The sequence below is a fragment of the Culex pipiens genome, chromosome 3 (genome assembly GCF_016801865.2).
Source record: "Culex pipiens pallens isolate TS chromosome 3, TS_CPP_V2, whole genome shotgun sequence".
NCBI lineage: Eukaryota > Metazoa > Arthropoda > Insecta > Diptera > Culicidae > Culex > Culex pipiens.
Genome location: NC_068939.1, coordinates 138,007,193 through 138,024,000, shown reverse-complemented (window position 1 = coordinate 138,024,000; position 16,808 = coordinate 138,007,193). Strand labels below are relative to the sequence as shown.

Below are 16,808 nucleotides of genomic sequence, written 5' to 3'. Positions count from 1 at the left end.
ACTATTCAGCACCCAGATCAAGACTAACATTTCAAAAGGGCCAACCATTCAATACTAAGCCAAATTTTTTTTTTTCATCTACCAATTTTTTTCCTCAATAGTCCTCAGCAATACCTACAACTTTGCCGAAGGCACCAAATTGATCAGAAAATTCACTCAACAGTTACAGCTGTTTGAATATTTACGTACCATTTTTGTAAAGACAGCTGCCAAAATTGTATGGAGACTTGTATGGGTGAATCAATGACACCAAATAGCTTGTTTGGTCATAGGGAAGGCCCCCACAAAGTTTGAGCCAAATAAAAAATGCAAATAAAATCTATTTCCGGTTATGATAGAGAATTGCTAATAAGTAAAATTACATAAGCGAGGTCATTTTCATGTGGCTCTATTTTTTAGAGGGCTAAATTTAAATCCAGCTTTTTCGCGAAAACCTTACACGTAGCCTTAGCGCATCAAAATGCACATAGTTAATTTTGTAGCTGTCGATTTTCAACTCAACGTTGTTTGCTAAAAGTTTAGTTCTTCTCATGAAATGATCCTTCCCCAGACTCCGAAAATGGCCAGAACTGTAAATGTAACCAGCGGACCATTCGGAACCTCCTTTCGGTACAAAAGGAGTACTTCCACGTCGTCCAATCGGCCTGTATTCAGTGAAGAACTTAGAATCTGACAATCGGGACAGCATCTGGTTTTGTCTTTGTAAGATTTGAGCTGTTTGTTAAAGATGATTATATTCCCCTATATTATTATATCATAAATTAAATAATCCTCCGACTCAAACCCCACTTTCCCAATCCCTAATTGCAATTTTCCCAATGCCACTTCCTCACTAAAAATATCATTATTTGCCAAATTTACACTCCTAACTGATTCGGAGCGTTTGGTACGGTATGTCCGCGCATCCCTTCTTTCCGGTAAATTCTGTGAAATTTGATCCGTTCACAGAACCCTCTCTGTGGTAAACACAACGCAGTGGAGCTGGTCGCTTTAAATTTTGTAATACATTATTTGTGGTGTCCTCGGATGTACTGCAATTATTAATACTGACAGGAAAAATGCTTGGGGCGTATTCTAACCCTAAGACTTTCCCCTCGACTTTGGTCGGAGTCCAGGGACACAAAATTCAACAAATATTTGCAACGGCCTTATTTTGAATTTGAGGTATAGTTATGAGAAATTCAACAAATCGACGTCGTCGTGCTATCTTGTCGCACCCGCCATTTTGACGTTCCGAGAAAAACGCGTTTTAATGTTTGACCTTGAATATACAAAAACGAGAGCACGCAATGTAAACAATAACAAACACGTTTTGTTTGGCTGACCATTCTGTGCATTGTCCCAAAGTTTGGTTGAAGTTGGTTGCTGGAGTCTCGAGTTATAATTACAAATGTTTACGGTAGGCTAGCTTGTACGTGCGACAAACGCATCCTGACTTTCCTGGCCTGAAATCCCTTTGGCCTTTTGTCGCACTTACATCAATTTTCATGGAGTGACAAGATAGCACGACAAGATTGAAACTACTTTCATATGTAAAGTGACAAAAATGCACGGAGTTTTTTCGGTTTTTGTTGAATATCTCAGGATTGAAGTCGAATTTTGGGGATCTGTGAAGGTCAAAAGGTGAGGCATTGTGAGCTGCACAAAATGGCGTTCTTAACTCAATTTGGCCCAAAATGCACGTACGACAAGTTAGCACGATGGCGACGAAATACGGACAGGATTCTGTATTTTAAATGACTTACTTTAGAAATATCCTATACAAACAAGAAAAAATCTTTCAAAAAATTTCACAATGAATTTTTTTTAACCTTATGCTCTTTTACCTGGAAACCCCCAAATATTTTAGATTGATCACGATAATTCATATGTTAATCATTTATCTTTTAATTATTCAAAACTTACCCGGTGCTAACAAATTCCCACCATCTAAATCATCCACCAAACCGCTCTCCTCCTATTGCTAACAAATTACTAACCTGGTGGTCAGCGAATCCCGTTGACCGATGTGATGAGCGATTGCCTCGACGGTTTGATTTGCGGGAGGAGCTTCTCCGTTGCGCAAAGCCCGTTGACATCACTTCACCACGCTGAACAGACTGACTGACTCATCCGTCCGGTTTTGGCGCGCGATGTGTTTTGCATTTGAATGCGCATGCAAATGAAATATTGCCCCCGTTGGTAGCCAACCGTTCATAGTTTCACACCTTCAGTGGTTTTGCACAATTATTCGTGGTTGATTTTTTCTTCCTATTATTATTTCTCTGAAGCTTCTTTACCTTTAGTTTTTGTTTCTTTTGTATTTTGGTGTTTTTCTGTTTTCATTTTTGTAACTTATTTAAAAAATTTGAAAATGTATACAAAATAGGAAATTATTAAATATAAATACGGACAAGAATAGTTTGAAACAACTAGATAAAATTGCCTAATTTAAACAAATCAGTTAAAACTTGTTGGATTTTCTTCCAATATAAACCCAATGACCCTGAACAAATCTTGAACGATCAGTACCAATTTTCATCCAATTACTCAAAAAAGCACAAACCAATAATTCCCTCAACCTTGGCCCAGGGTCGACTTGCATAACCAAAAATTTCGTCGTTGATCGATGGTTGTTCATCAAAACACACGCAAAAAAAAAAATCAACACGTTTTCTCCATCCAATAATGTTGCCACCGTTTGAAAAAGTGCCCTCCATCATTACCTGCGACCTTGTGCATCGCCTTTTGAATCGTATTGAGTCATGTTTCATCTCAATTTGATGAATTCTAGATTAAATTTTCAAAACAACCTATCCCTCATGGGTTTCCTATGCAGATAGGACCTTTTGAAAATTTAATCGAGAATTCAGCCCGCGGTTCCTTTCCCGCCAACCAGCGCGCGCGCACGCATTCAAATCGCTCCAATTCGGCGAAGCAGTTTGCAGGGGACTCATTATTGAGTTTCGGAGGTGAACTGCAACAACTTGGAAACCAGTTGCGCTCCGCGACGAGGTCGCTGCTCTTCAGAGCTCTTTTTATCAGAATTGACAGATGCGTACGAAAGATTTGCAAGAGTGCATAGGTTGAACTGAAATGGAACTTGTTGACCTTTGTTCCTAATATGGCTCAGATTCACTTTCATGGTTTTTGTTGGATCAAATATTGGAATTCAAATATTTAGAACAGATGATAAATAAAAATAAACTCTCTACCCATTTTATGTTGCATCCACCATCGTGACAAAGTCCTAAATCAGGTCACGCACGTGGTAACCTTTGCAGAAGAGTAGTTCTCTACGATTTTGCAATCGACTTTTCTTTGTGTTTGTTGACTTGGATGAAACTTTGTCCATACATTCTATACGTCAAAAGAAGAAATTCTGCGGGATGGTCATAAAAAATGGGTACAAAAATATATGAAAGTCTGTATCTTGAGATATGATTTTCTGATCAATTATCACAGCTAAAAAAGTAGTAATCCAGTTTCGTGTAAAAGCCCTGGGTTTAAAATTAATATTGCATTATTTTATGCCATTTTATGTAATTTTACACCCTGAAATATGGAGCCCATCAGTATGGGAACCTACTTGACCGAAATGTTAAGCTCATATATGCGTTTATCCTTTCAGCTTTTCATCCGTCTGATGGTCGAGTGGGCTAAGGCGCTGTTGGTGCTGGGTTGCAACTTTTTTTTTGTGTTTGCAAAAACGGTACATGCAGTGTGTAATATTAAGTGTCTATTTTGACGAAGGTGATGTGCATGCTTTTGCATCGTATTTTTTGCTGTGTCTTCGGCAAAGTTGCCACCGTTTGAAAAACTGGCCTCCATCATTACCTCGTTTTCATGTCAAAATTTAAAATTTTTCTCTTTTATTAATTGAATTTAGATTCCCAAAAAAACATTTTTTTTTGTTTCGGATTTTTTATATGGTTAAGGGGACTGAACTCAAAAAGAATTTTTGGGCCCTAGTGCATGATGGTGCAAAATCTGGCTTCAGAGATTTTTTTTTAAATAAATGATTTTTAAAAATATTAGAAAGACGGTCAAAAAACTTAAAAACATTATTTTTAAGCTGAATCAATAAAATAAAATAAAAATCGATAAGTACTTTACCGATTTTAGGTGATATTTTTTCTGAATTTTTTTTTTAATTTTTCAATGCTTTACGAAGGAGAGCCAGCCCTGAAAAAAAGATTTTTGAAAAACTGAGAAATTTTCTACAATGTTCTTTGTAAGACTTTGAAAATCGGATAATTCGATTGTTAAAAAATGAAACCCTTGTGAAATTTCAAAATAATTTCAAAATTTTAAAATTAAGCATAACTTTTGAAAAGGTTTACAAATTAAATTTATTTATTAAATTTACAATACATAGTAGAAAATCAGTGCAATTTTCCATAGTTTTCTCTTTATTTAAGTTAGATATATTTCTTAAAACAAATAAGGGCGCCGCACATATTTTTTTTAAATTTCATGTCACTCCTCCTTCGATATTGACCCCAAAAAAACTTCATTTTTTAACGAAATAAAAGTTCAATTAACTGAAAATGAATTGGAATGTCTTTTTCTTATTTTAATATCATAATTTGTATGTTTGGACTCGATTAAAAATGAGTAGTGCGGTGCCTGTGTGGATGCGCAGTCCTGTTTTTCGTGTTATTTTCCGTCTCTTTTGTGTCGCTGTTCGAGTGCATGGGGTGATTGGCTATTATAATTAAATAATGGCATCAGTAGTGCGGTGCCTGTGTGGATGCGCAGTCCTGTTTTTCGTGTTATTTTCCGTCTCTTTTGTGTCGCTGTTCGAGTGCATGGGGTGATTGGCTATTATAATTAAATAATGGCATCAGTAGTGCGGTGCCTGTGTGGATGCGCAGTCCTGTTTTTCGTGTTATTTTCCGTCTCTTTTGTGTCGCTGTTCGAGTGCATGGGGTGATTGGCTATTATAATTAAATAATGGCATCAGTAGTGCGGTGCCTCTGTGGACGCGCAGTCCTGTTTTTTCGTGTTATTTTCCGTCTCTTTTATGTCGCTGTTCGAGTGCATGGGGTGATTGGCTATTATAATTAAATAATGGCATCAGTAGTGCGGTGCCTCTGTGGACGCGCAGTCCTGTTTTTTCGTGTTATTTTCCGTCTCTTTTGTGTCGCTGTTCGAGTGCATGGGGTGATTGGCTATTATAATTAAATAATGGCATCAGTAGTGCGGTGCCTGTGTGGATGCGCAGTCCTGTTTTTCGTGTTATTTTCCGTCTCTTTTGTGTCGCTGTTCGAGTGCATGGGGTGATTGGCTATTATAATTAAATAATGGCATCAGTAGTGCGGTGCCTCTGTGGACGCGCAGTCCTGTTTTTTCGTGTTATTTTCCGTCTCTTTTGTGTCGCTGTTCGAGTGCATGGGGTGATTGGCTATTATAATTAAATAATGGCATCAGTAGTGCGGTGCCTCTGTGGACGCGCAGTCCTGTTTTTTCGTGTTATTTTCCGTCTCTTTTGTGTCGCTGTTCGAGTGCATGGGGTGATTGGCTATTATAATTAAATAATGGCATCAGTAGTGCGGTGCCTGTGTGGATGCGCAGTCCTGTTTTTCGTGTTATTTTCCGTCTCTTTTGTGTCGCTGTTCGAGTGCATGGGGTGATTGGCTATTATAATTAAATAATGGCATCAGTAGTGCGGTGCCTGTGTGGATGCGCAGTCCTGTTTTTCGTGTTATTTTCCGTCTCTTTTGTGTCGCTGTTCGAGTGCATGGGGTGATTGGCTATTATAATTAAATAATGGCATCAGTAGTGCGGTGCCTCTGTGGACGCGCAGTCCTGTTTTTTCGTGTTATTTTCCGTCTCTTTTATGTCGCTGTTCGAGTGCATGGGGTGATTGGCTATTATAATTAAATAATGGCATCAGTAGTGCGGTGCCTCTGTGGACGCGCAGTCCTGTTTTTTCGTGTTATTTTCCGTCTCTTTTGTGTCGCTGTTCGAGTGCATGGGGTGATTGGCTATTATAATTAAATAATGGCATCAGTAGTGCGGTGCCTGTGTGGATGCGCAGTCCTGTTTTTTCGTGTTATTTTCCGTCTCTTTTGTGTCGCTGTTCGAGTGCATGGGGTGATTGGCTATTATAATTAAATAATGGCATCAGTAGTGCGGTGCCTCTGTGGACGCGCAGTCCTGTTTTTTCGTGTTATTTTCCGTCTCTTTTGTGTCGCTGTTCGAGTGCATGGGGTGATTGGCTATTATAATTAAATAATGGCATCAGTAGTGCGGTGCCTCTGTGGACGCGCAGTCCTGTTTTTTCGTGTTATTTTCCGTCTCTTTTGTGTCGCTGTTCGAGTGCATGGGGTGATTGGCTATTATAATTAAATAATGGCATCAGTAGTGCGGTGCCTGTGTGGATGCGCAGTCCTGTTTTTCGTGTTATTTTCCGTCTCTTTTGTGTCGCTGTTCGAGTGCATGGGGTGATTGGCTATTATAATTAAATAATGGCATCAGTAGTGCGGTGCCTGTGTGGATGCGCAGTCCTGTTTTTCGTGTTATTTTCCGTCTCTTTTGTGTCGCTGTTCGAGTGCATGGGGTGATTGGCTATTATAATTAAATAATGGCATCAGTAGTGCGGTGCCTGTGTGGATGCGCAGTCCTGTTTTTCGTGTTATTTTCCGTCTCTTTTGTGTCGCTGTTCGAGTGCATGGGGTGATTGGCTATTATAATTAAATAATGGCATCAGTAGTGCGGTGCCTGTGTGGATGCGCAGTCCTGTTTTTCGTGTTATTTTCCGTCTCTTTTGTGTCGCTGTTCGAGTGCATGGGGTGATTGGCTATTATAATTAAATAATGGCATCAGTAGTGCGGTGCCTCTGTGGACGCGCAGTCCTGTTTTTTCGTGTTATTTTCCGTCTCTTTTATGTCGCTGTTCGAGTGCATGGGGTGATTGGCTATTATAATTAAATAATGGCATCAGTAGTGCGGTGCCTCTGTGGACGCGCAGTCCTGTTTTTTCGTGTTATTTTCCGTCTCTTTTGTGTCGCTGTTCGAGTGCATGGGGTGATTGGCTATTATAATTAAATAATGGCATCAGTAGTGCGGTGCCTGTGTGGATGCGCAGTCCTGTTTTTCGTGTTATTTTCCGTCTCTTTTGTGTCGCTGTTCGAGTGCATGGGGTGATTGGCTATTATAATTAAATAATGGCATCAGTAGTGCGGTGCCTCTGTGGACGCGCAGTCCTGTTTTTTCGTGTTATTTTCCGTCTCTTTTGTGTCGCTGTTCGAGTGCATGGGGTGATTGGCTATTATAATTAAATAATGGCATCAGTAGTGCGGTGCCTCTGTGGACGCGCAGTCCTGTTTTTTCGTGTTATTTTCCGTCTCTTTTGTGTCGCTGTTCGAGTGCATGGGGTGATTGGCTATTATAATTAAATAATGGCATCAGTAGTGCGGTGCCTGTGTGGATGCGCAGTCCTGTTTTTCGTGTTATTTTCCGTCTCTTTTGTGTCGCTGTTCGAGTGCATGGGGTGATTGGCTATTATAATTAAATAATGGCATCAGTAGTGCGGTGCCTGTGTGGATGCGCAGTCCTGTTTTTCGTGTTATTTTCCGTCTCTTTTGTGTCGCTGTTCGAGTGCATGGGGTGATTGGCTATTATAATTAAATAATGGCATCAGTAGTGCGGTGCCTCTGTGGACGCGCAGTCCTGTTTTTTCGTGTTATTTTCCGTCTCTTTTATGTCGCTGTTCGAGTGCATGGGGTGATTGGCTATTATAATTAAATAATGGCATCAGTAGTGCGGTGCCTCTGTGGACGCGCAGTCCTGTTTTTTCGTGTTATTTTCCGTCTCTTTTGTGTCGCTGTTCGAGTGCATGGGGTGATTGGCTATTATAATTAAATAATGGCATCAGTAGTGCGGTGCCTGTGTGGATGCGCAGTCCTGTTTTTTCGTGTTATTTTCCGTCTCTTTTGTGTCGCTGTTCGAGTGCATGGGGTGATTGGCTATTATAATTAAATAATGGCATCAGTAGTGCGGTGCCTCTGTGGACGCGCAGTCCTGTTTTTTCGTGTTATTTTCCGTCTCTTTTGTGTCGCTGTTCGAGTGCATGGGGTGATTGGCTATTATAATTAAATAATGGCATCAGTAGTGCGGTGCCTCTGTGGACGCGCAGTCCTGTTTTTTCGTGTTATTTTCCGTCTCTTTTGTGTCGCTGTTCGAGTGCATGGGGTGATTGGCTATTATAATTAAATAATGGCATCAGTAGTGCGGTGCCTGTGTGGATGCGCAGTCCTGTTTTTCGTGTTATTTTCCGTCTCTTTTGTGTCGCTGTTCGAGTGCATGGGGTGATTGGCTATTATAATTAAATAATGGCATCAGTAGTGCGGTGCCTGTGTGGATGCGCAGTCCTGTTTTTCGTGTTATTTTCCGTCTCTTTTGTGTCGCTGTTCGAGTGCATGGGGTGATTGGCTATTATAATTAAATAATGGCATCAGTAGTGCGGTGCCTGTGTGGATGCGCAGTCCTGTTTTTCGTGTTATTTTCCGTCTCTTTTGTGTCGCTGTTCGAGTGCATGGGGTGATTGGCTATTATAATTAAATAATGGCATCAGTAGTGCGGTGCCTGTGTGGATGCGCAGTCCTGTTTTTCGTGTTATTTTCCGTCTCTTTTGTGTCGCTGTTCGAGTGCATGGGGTGATTGGCTATTATAATTAAATAATGGCATCAGTAGTGCGGTGCCTCTGTGGACGCGCAGTCCTGTTTTTTCGTGTTATTTTCCGTCTCTTTTATGTCGCTGTTCGAGTGCATGGGGTGATTGGCTATTATAATTAAATAATGGCATCAGTAGTGCGGTGCCTGTGTGGATGCGCAGTCCTGTTTTTCGTGTTATTTTCCGTCTCTTTTGTGTCGCTGTTCGAGTGCATGGGGTGATTGGCTATTATAATTAAATAATGGCATCAGTAGTGCGGTGCCTCTGTGGACGCGCAGTCCTGTTTTTCGTGTTATTTTCCGTCTCTTTTGTGTCGCTGTTCGAGTGCATGGGGTGATTGGCTATTATAATTAAATAATGGCATCAGTAGTGCGGTGCCTGTGTGGACGCGCAGTCCTGTTTTTTTCGTGTTATTTTCCGTCTCTTTTATGTCGTGGTATGGAGTGAGTGATTGTGGTAATCGAATAATACCATCATTGGTGCGCTGGAAGTGGGGACGCGAAATCGTGATTATGCAGGTTAATTTTTTGTGTGCTTTCGTGTCGCTGTTCGTTAGGGGTGAGTGATTGTGGTGTTCGAATAATAGCATGACTTACTGAATTATTTGTGTCTTGCGCGTAATTTTCGTTGAGTAATTGGTGTTTTTTGTAATTTTTTTTTTTTCGAGATCTTAATTAATTGTTTTGTGATTTTCAAAGCCCTTCCTATATCATCGTTGATCGGAAGGCACGGCGTCGGGTAATTTGTGTATAATGTTTTGAATTAGGTTTTATTTTTAATGGTGAAAAAGCCATTTCTATATAATGATCGAAAGACGCACTGACATTTTGGATTAATTAATAGTGGAGTGAAATAATTGTGTGTAAGTGACTTTGTGTGTTAACCAAAAAGACCTTCCCATAGCATCGTTGCTCGGAAGGCTCGTCGACGGGTCTGTTATGAAAGTCCTCCCCATAGCATCGTAGCTCGGGAGGCATCGAAAAGCCAATACCTTATCCTACTAACCCAAAAAAATAATAATCACGTGATGCTTGAAGGAGATGCTGTGGATTCAACGGTCTCAAGCGGTATCAACAAGTATATAGCGAAAAACTGTGTGCTTGATGAGTCTGCAACTTCAACCATCGGACTAACATTCCTCCCTTTCGTTGAACTGCAGGCTTCTTGGGAGGGCGCCGGTATTGACTAATAAAGTAGGGATCTTCAGAGGTTAAACAGTGAACGGATGGTTGGCTCCCACTGATCATTTTTGATTCATTGTTTAACTTCAGCTGATCTGTCAATAACGGAGTAGCAGCTCATTGGCAGTCAACCATGCTCATGCTCATGCTCATGCTCATGTTTGGACTCGATTAAAAATAGTTTGATTTGTTGTGCGCACTGGCTAAATTTTTTTATCAGTGCTTAAATAATAAAAATATCATTGAAAACACTTTTTTTATTGAAATGGCTTATTTTTGTAATGATTCTATTTTTTTTTCTTTTTTCCTCACTTCAAAAAATATTCATATTTTTTCCTTCTTAAAGAAATATTTGCAACGGCCGAACTGAAAATCAATATAACAATGCATTTATTTGCTATTTTCCTAATAAATAAACATAAAAAGAATCTGAATAACTCTTTTCACAAAAAATTAATTAGGGCGTTGCAAATATTTTTTGAAGTTTATGTCTCTCGACTCTGACCAAAGTCGAGGGGGAGGGGGGGAGCAAAAAAATGAAAAAGTTTAAAAATTTAAATTACGAGCCATGGTTTCAACATTTTAATGAAAAAAGTGTTTTAAAATGCATTATACACCTGTCCAGTTGTTTTGCCATCATTAGTTTCCAAAATATCTAAGTATTGACGAAAATTTTATTTTTTGCGAAAAATAAAATTTTTGCGGTGCTGTACATTGCAATTAAATAAAAATTCAAAACATTTTTAAACAAACCCAAACATGCTAAATATGATTATCAATGCAGAAAAATGCATTTTAGATATTTTCATGTAAATTTTGAAGTTTTTTGGAAAAATATTTTTTTTGCCCCCTGATTTTTCAGACCAATTTTGAAGGGGGGCGACATAAACTTTGAAAAATATTTGCAACGGCCTTACAAAAAAAAAATCAAAACTCTACTGTACCTTTCTTCAAAATAGATTTAAACTAGCTGTTTTATTGCTGAAACTTATGCTCAAGAAAAACTCCATTAATAAGCCCAAAGTTATATTAAATTTGTGCCTAGGACGTTTAGCCCGATTACCATTTTTTATTCATTTGAAGAACAAAATATTGACGAGCTTCATTGTTATCCATGCATTCAAAAGAATGGAGAACAATCAGACAGCTTTGAGCTCTTGGCAAGTCCTGAAATTAAAAAAAAAAATAAGATAAAAATTTCAAATTGCAATGGAACATTTCAACATTAAAATGAAAAAAAGTGTTAAAATGCAATTAAAATGCATTACACACCAATTCAGTTGATTTGCAATCATTACTTTCCAAAATAAAATAAAAAATGCATTGAGGACATTATTTTTCCACGACAAAAAATTTACAAAAAAAAAATATCAAAATATTATTAATAGTGCCCAAAAATGCGTTTTAAATTGTTATCAAATTATTAAAGCCACAATTTCATTTAAATTTTGAAGTTTTTAAAAAAAAGTTTTCTCCTCTCGAATTTTCGGGTCAATTTGGGGGAACATAAACATCCAAAAATATTTGAAAAGGCCTTTTTAGATTTCTCCATCTAATGATTTATGATAACGCTGGATATGGAAGGATCTTCAGATCACTATATTAGCTAACATGAATAAAAAATAAACTATTGTAACGCACTGCAGGGCAAAACCCGATGTTATTCCCAAGGAATTAGTTACGGAAATTCTAGTACAATATGGACCAACAAAGGCTAAAGATTTTTAAACACCAAAAATAATATTTTTTGTGTCTTATCCTGACAAGCCAACTGCCGATAGTCTGATCCACCGAAACCTGGAGAAGTGATTTTGTTCCATTTTTGATAAAATAAGTTGAAAAATTAGATTTTCATGAAAAAATCGGCCAAATTGGACCCATTTCCGAGGTCTCCGGTGGATCTTACCATCACTATTTTTGGACTAAAAAACATTTATCCTCTATCGTAATTAATTTTATGGGATTAGCAGCGGGCTATGACTCACTGGGAAATGGTGAGACCATAGAAATATGCGTAAAAACTAAAAAAATAAATTCATTTTTTTTCCTCCTTCCAGACGAACCAAACCGTGGACCGGGGCTGCGACGAGCGGTGCGTGTGCGAGGAGGACGGCAAGTGGCGCTGCGAACCGCGCTGTCCGCGGCCACTGATCAAGCGGGGCAAAACCCTGCCGGACGCGGGCTGCTACGAGAGCCCCTCGAAGACGGACGAGTGCTGCGCCAAGCTGGTCTGCCCCTCGGAACGGCTCGTCGACGGACGATCGGGTGAGTTTTCGGGGGACTCTTTTGGTTTATAAATTAGTTTTTTTTTTTATCTGGTTATCTGGTTATCTTGATATAATTTAATTTTAATCAGTTTTTTTCAAGAAACATAAATGCTTCTGTTAAAATTCAGATTCAGCAATTGTGCAATCCACTCCGGCATCGTCACACACGCCTTTGGGTTACATGTTTTGATCAGATTTAGCAACAATTTCGTTCAACATTCCGATCGCATAACTTAAATATCGAACAATTAACAAAGGAAAAGGAAAACCCTCTCCGCCACCCATGCCATCTTGCCATTTTTCTTTTTCACTTCGTGCTCAGGTCTACCTGCATTTTTCAACTTACCTTCGCAAAGAAGATAGAAACATTGAATTAAACCACCTAGCAGTAAGTTGCTGCTTTTTTGTATCTTAAATATTTTTTATAATTCAGTAGAGATTAATTTTAAAAAGATAATGCAATTTTCTTTAGATAATTCAATAAAACAGTCCCAATTTCGTTTTTATTTTCATCTGGTGCATTTTTTTTGCGAAATTTCACATCGAATCAGGAATGGTTCGGAGGGAGGAGTAATTAATTTGCAATTCTAATTTCTCAATTGCAGCACCGCGACTGCGTTGCGTCCAACAGCTTTATTGTTCGCCCTTTGTTGTTGCTTTTTTTTCTTCTTTGTGTTTTGCCTTTTTTCTATTTGGCAGGTTAGATAACAAACGAAACGATTGATCTCTGCTGATCGTGTTGGGTGGCACGTGAGAAGACGATCAGTTGTCAACAAACCCTCAGCTTTTCATTTTTTTATCGACACATTTGACAAAATATAGATTTAGAAAGTCAAATGAACCTCTTTTAAATATGAGGGCCTGAGCCCGATTAATTTATCGCGGTAAACATGTTCAAAAATGTTAAATACAAAAAAATACCAATTTATGCTTCACGATTAACAAAATAAAAAAAGTTTAAAAATTGAATTTACGAGCCGTGGTTTCAACATTTGAATGAAAAAGGTGTTTGATAATGCATTATACACCTGTCCAGTTGTTTTGCAATCATTAGTTTCCAAAATATCTAAAGATTGAGGAAAATTTTATTTTTTGCGAATAAAAAAGCAGTGCTGTACAGCGGAATTTCATCAAAAAAAATCAAAATATTTTAATCCAGCCCAAACACGCTAAATATGATTATCAATGCAGAAAAATGAATTTTAGATTGTTTTCAGTTGATTTGACTTCTATTTCTTTTCATTAAAATTTTATAAGATTTTTTTTTCTTTCAATGGCCAATGGCAAAAATTACCAATCAAATTTAAATTTAATGAAATCTTTAATTTCACAGAAGGATCCGTCCATTACATATATGTTTTTGGGCTAATTTTATTTTTTCTCACAATTTTTTCTCCTTTTTCCTCACTGTAATGATTTTCAATAATAAATTTTGATTGACCTATGGTTACGATTTGAAAACAGATATTTTCCCATCGTAACTGTTTCACATTTGAGCAGTTCTCTTCAAAGTTGGCCGAATTTGAGCATTTTTTTATCTTTTTTTTTATTTGACTCAAACTTAGTCTTTCCTACAAAAGAGTGTAACTTCAGTTTTTAATCTCAAAAGGATTTAATTTCAATTTTCATAAAATGGACAATTTTTTAGTTATAGCTATTTTAAACTTGACTTGTGGTAATATTCGGAATATTTAAAAAAGTGTCCATCTTTGCCCACTTCTGAAAAAATATATAGTTAAGATAAGATTTTCGACCATGCAAAAAATACAAAATCAGAGGCGACGCGTGGCCAAAATGTTTACCTGTTCATTCAATCTTTTCAGTATTTTTTATGTTTTTTAGCTCAATTATATTTTTAAAATATTTTTTATTCATAATAAAGAGAAATTAGATGATGTTAGCAATATTGTTGTTAGAATTGTTGATCACACGATTTTTATTGAAATAGTAACTTTTTCAAATTACAGCAATGATCATTCTTTAAGAAGTGTAAAATTGAAATGCTTTTTACATTTTAGTTTTCTATAATTTGCTTGTTTTGTAAATAAAAAAAATACCAAATCAAAAGTTTAGGCGTAACCCAAACACAAGTTTTTCCCTGGAGTTTTCTTTAGAATTACATCTCTTATGTTCCATTGGATTAGATTAGAGCAAAAATTATTCAATATTTCAAATCACACTAAGCAAACATTGCGGATGTTGACCATTCTAATCCTGAAATCACGTGCTCTAGTTTCCTGACCAAAACAATTAGGCCATAACAAATTGTATTTTACGTTTCTCTTCAAAATTTCCCTAAAAAACTAGAAGGAAAAAAAAAATATCGATGAAAATTATTTTGTTCATTTAACAAAAACTCGTGCAATCGATTGGACGTTTAACGTTTATTTTTGAATTGATTTTCAAAATAGGCTTTTTAAGTATATAACAAATTTTGAATTGGTAGCCACAAATAAAAAATAATTGCCTTAGTTAAGTATAAAAATCTGAAATTTTTTGTTAATTTACTGCATCTCATATTCCAATATAAATCATGGAATCATGGAACAGCCAAGCGCATTCGCAACCATAGAGCTCTCAATAAAAATCTAACGCGCACTGAAAATTCTCCCAAGCAGCCGCCAACCTGTTCGGAAAAAATATGGAGTTTTCACTCTCTCTTTGAACTTTGCTCTCTCCCTGCTCGCGTCTCGGCTCGCGCGCATTTATGTCGACTGTCCAAAAGCTTTCATGCACACCCTGAACTACCACATTCATACCGTCCAGCGTGTACAAATAGGGGGGGCTTTCTGTGTATTTTTGGATGCGTTGTATGGGAACTCGTGCATGGAGAAATCCGAACAGGTTGGCGGCTGCTTGGGAGAATTTCCAGTGCGCGTTAGATTTTCATTGACGCGCTATGATACGAATGCGCTTGGCTGTTTCATGATTCCAAGAAGAGTTGGCGTGTTCGTTCAATTATTTTGATGAACATATTTTAATTCCTTCTTCAGAAAGATATCAAAAAGATCACCTGTCCTATGAACAGGTTGAACAGGTGGACGCGACGCCTCTGTACAAAATAATTCAATTGGGCAACCATTCTTTAATTTGGGAAATTTCCGATTTCGATCCTTAAAAAAAAACTAAATCATAAATTCTTGCCTAGAATTTTAATGTTAATCATTTCAAATATTTGGCAAGATTATAAAGAAGAACTGTACTTCTTTTGGGCCCAAAAGGTCGTTTTTTTGTCTCCAAGACCATACCAAAATTTATTAAAAATTAAAAAATGCGGAATTTAAAAAATCGTCAAAAAAGCCTTGCACCTATAATTTCTAAACAGACATTTGCTCTCTAGGGGGGGAGGGGGGGTCTGAGCAAGTGTGACATTGCATGTTATAAGAATAGGAAAAACGTGACAAAGGGGGGGAGGGGGGGTAAATTTTGGCTGATTTTTGCGTGACGTACTTTATGGATGAAGCCTAGACGCCAAATCGATCAAATTTAAAAAAAAATCCCTTTTTCGATTATTTACGTACCTTTTTTGTATGCACAACTGCTAAAATTGTATAGAGATGCTCCCTTCAAGTCTGAGTCACTGTTATTCTAGGCAATCATCCTTAGGGTTAGTGAATTTTCACGATTTCGCGAGCAGCGTCAAATTCGTGAAATTTGAAAATTCACGTGAAATTCTATGAATTTAACAATTTTCTTATGTTAAGGCTTAAAAATAACAACATTCAACAATAATTTCATCCATAATGCTTTTATATGTAAATTATATTAGTTTTCAATTGAATAGCGTGACAAAAACTATTGGAAGAATTAAAAGAAAAACATGCATTCAAAAATGTAACGCAATTTACTTAGAAATGAATGTTCCGAATATCTAAAAAAAACTAACTTAATGTACCTATGTGGTTGGAGCCTTCCTCACGAGAGCGTCCAATTTCCCGTCCAGGGAAAAATTTTCCCGAGAATTCCCGGGATTTCCCGAAAAAAAATATTTCCCGTTTCCCGGGAAATTTGTAAATTTCCCGGGAATTCCCGAAATTCAAGCGGAAGTATACAATTTTTTTGAAAATGCCCTTTTTAGTCCATAAAGAATTAATTAGATGATCAGAAGTGTTGATATCAAGATTTATTTCTGAAGCAACTGGAAATAGATCTTGCCTAATGGAAATAAACTATTCGATTTTGGTGTTATTTAATTAAAAAGTATATTAACCCCTTACCGCCAAAATAAAATTGAGATTTTTTTTTTCCTTTTTGTTAGCCATGATCAAATGAGACGAAAATCGAATTGGTATCGTTAAATATTTCAGAAAGGTTTATGCATGAAGAATTGCTTCAATTCGTTTAATACCTAGAATTAAAGAAATTACCATTTGGTGAAAGAATTATAGAGCACTGATGCAAGAATGGGTGTTAAAGGGTTAAAAAGAAAATAAGATGGAAGACTGACTGTAAAATTATGTTAATTTATCGCAGAATTTAAATCATGTTTATGTGCTGCGGAAAAGCTTTCAACCAAAGTCAATTATACACCTGAAAATCATGTGACATAATAAAACCATAAAAAAAAATCATTGAAAAACGACTTTGTATTGTTTGAGAGGTGCCCAAAAAATACACAAATATTTTTAAAAATTGAAACTTTGAAAACATTGATTTGTTTGAAGTAAAACAAACATGAGAAATTAGAATTTAAGGAAAAACTA

At 37.2% G+C, this 16,808-nt stretch overlaps 1 protein-coding gene across 3 annotated transcripts in view; it reads left to right on the top strand.

Annotated features, from left to right (window-relative positions):
• Positions 1-16,808, top strand: part of LOC120428859 (putative epidermal cell surface receptor) — a 60,244-nt gene that overhangs the window by 18,797 nt on the left and 24,639 nt on the right. For all 3 annotated transcript variants that reach the window (XM_039593984.2, XM_039593983.2, XM_039593982.2), the window contains exon 3: positions 11,896-12,103. In XM_039593984.2, the coding sequence (XP_039449918.1) occupies positions 11,896-12,103 (208 nt within the window). The remainder of the gene's footprint in view (positions 1-11,895; positions 12,104-16,808) is intronic.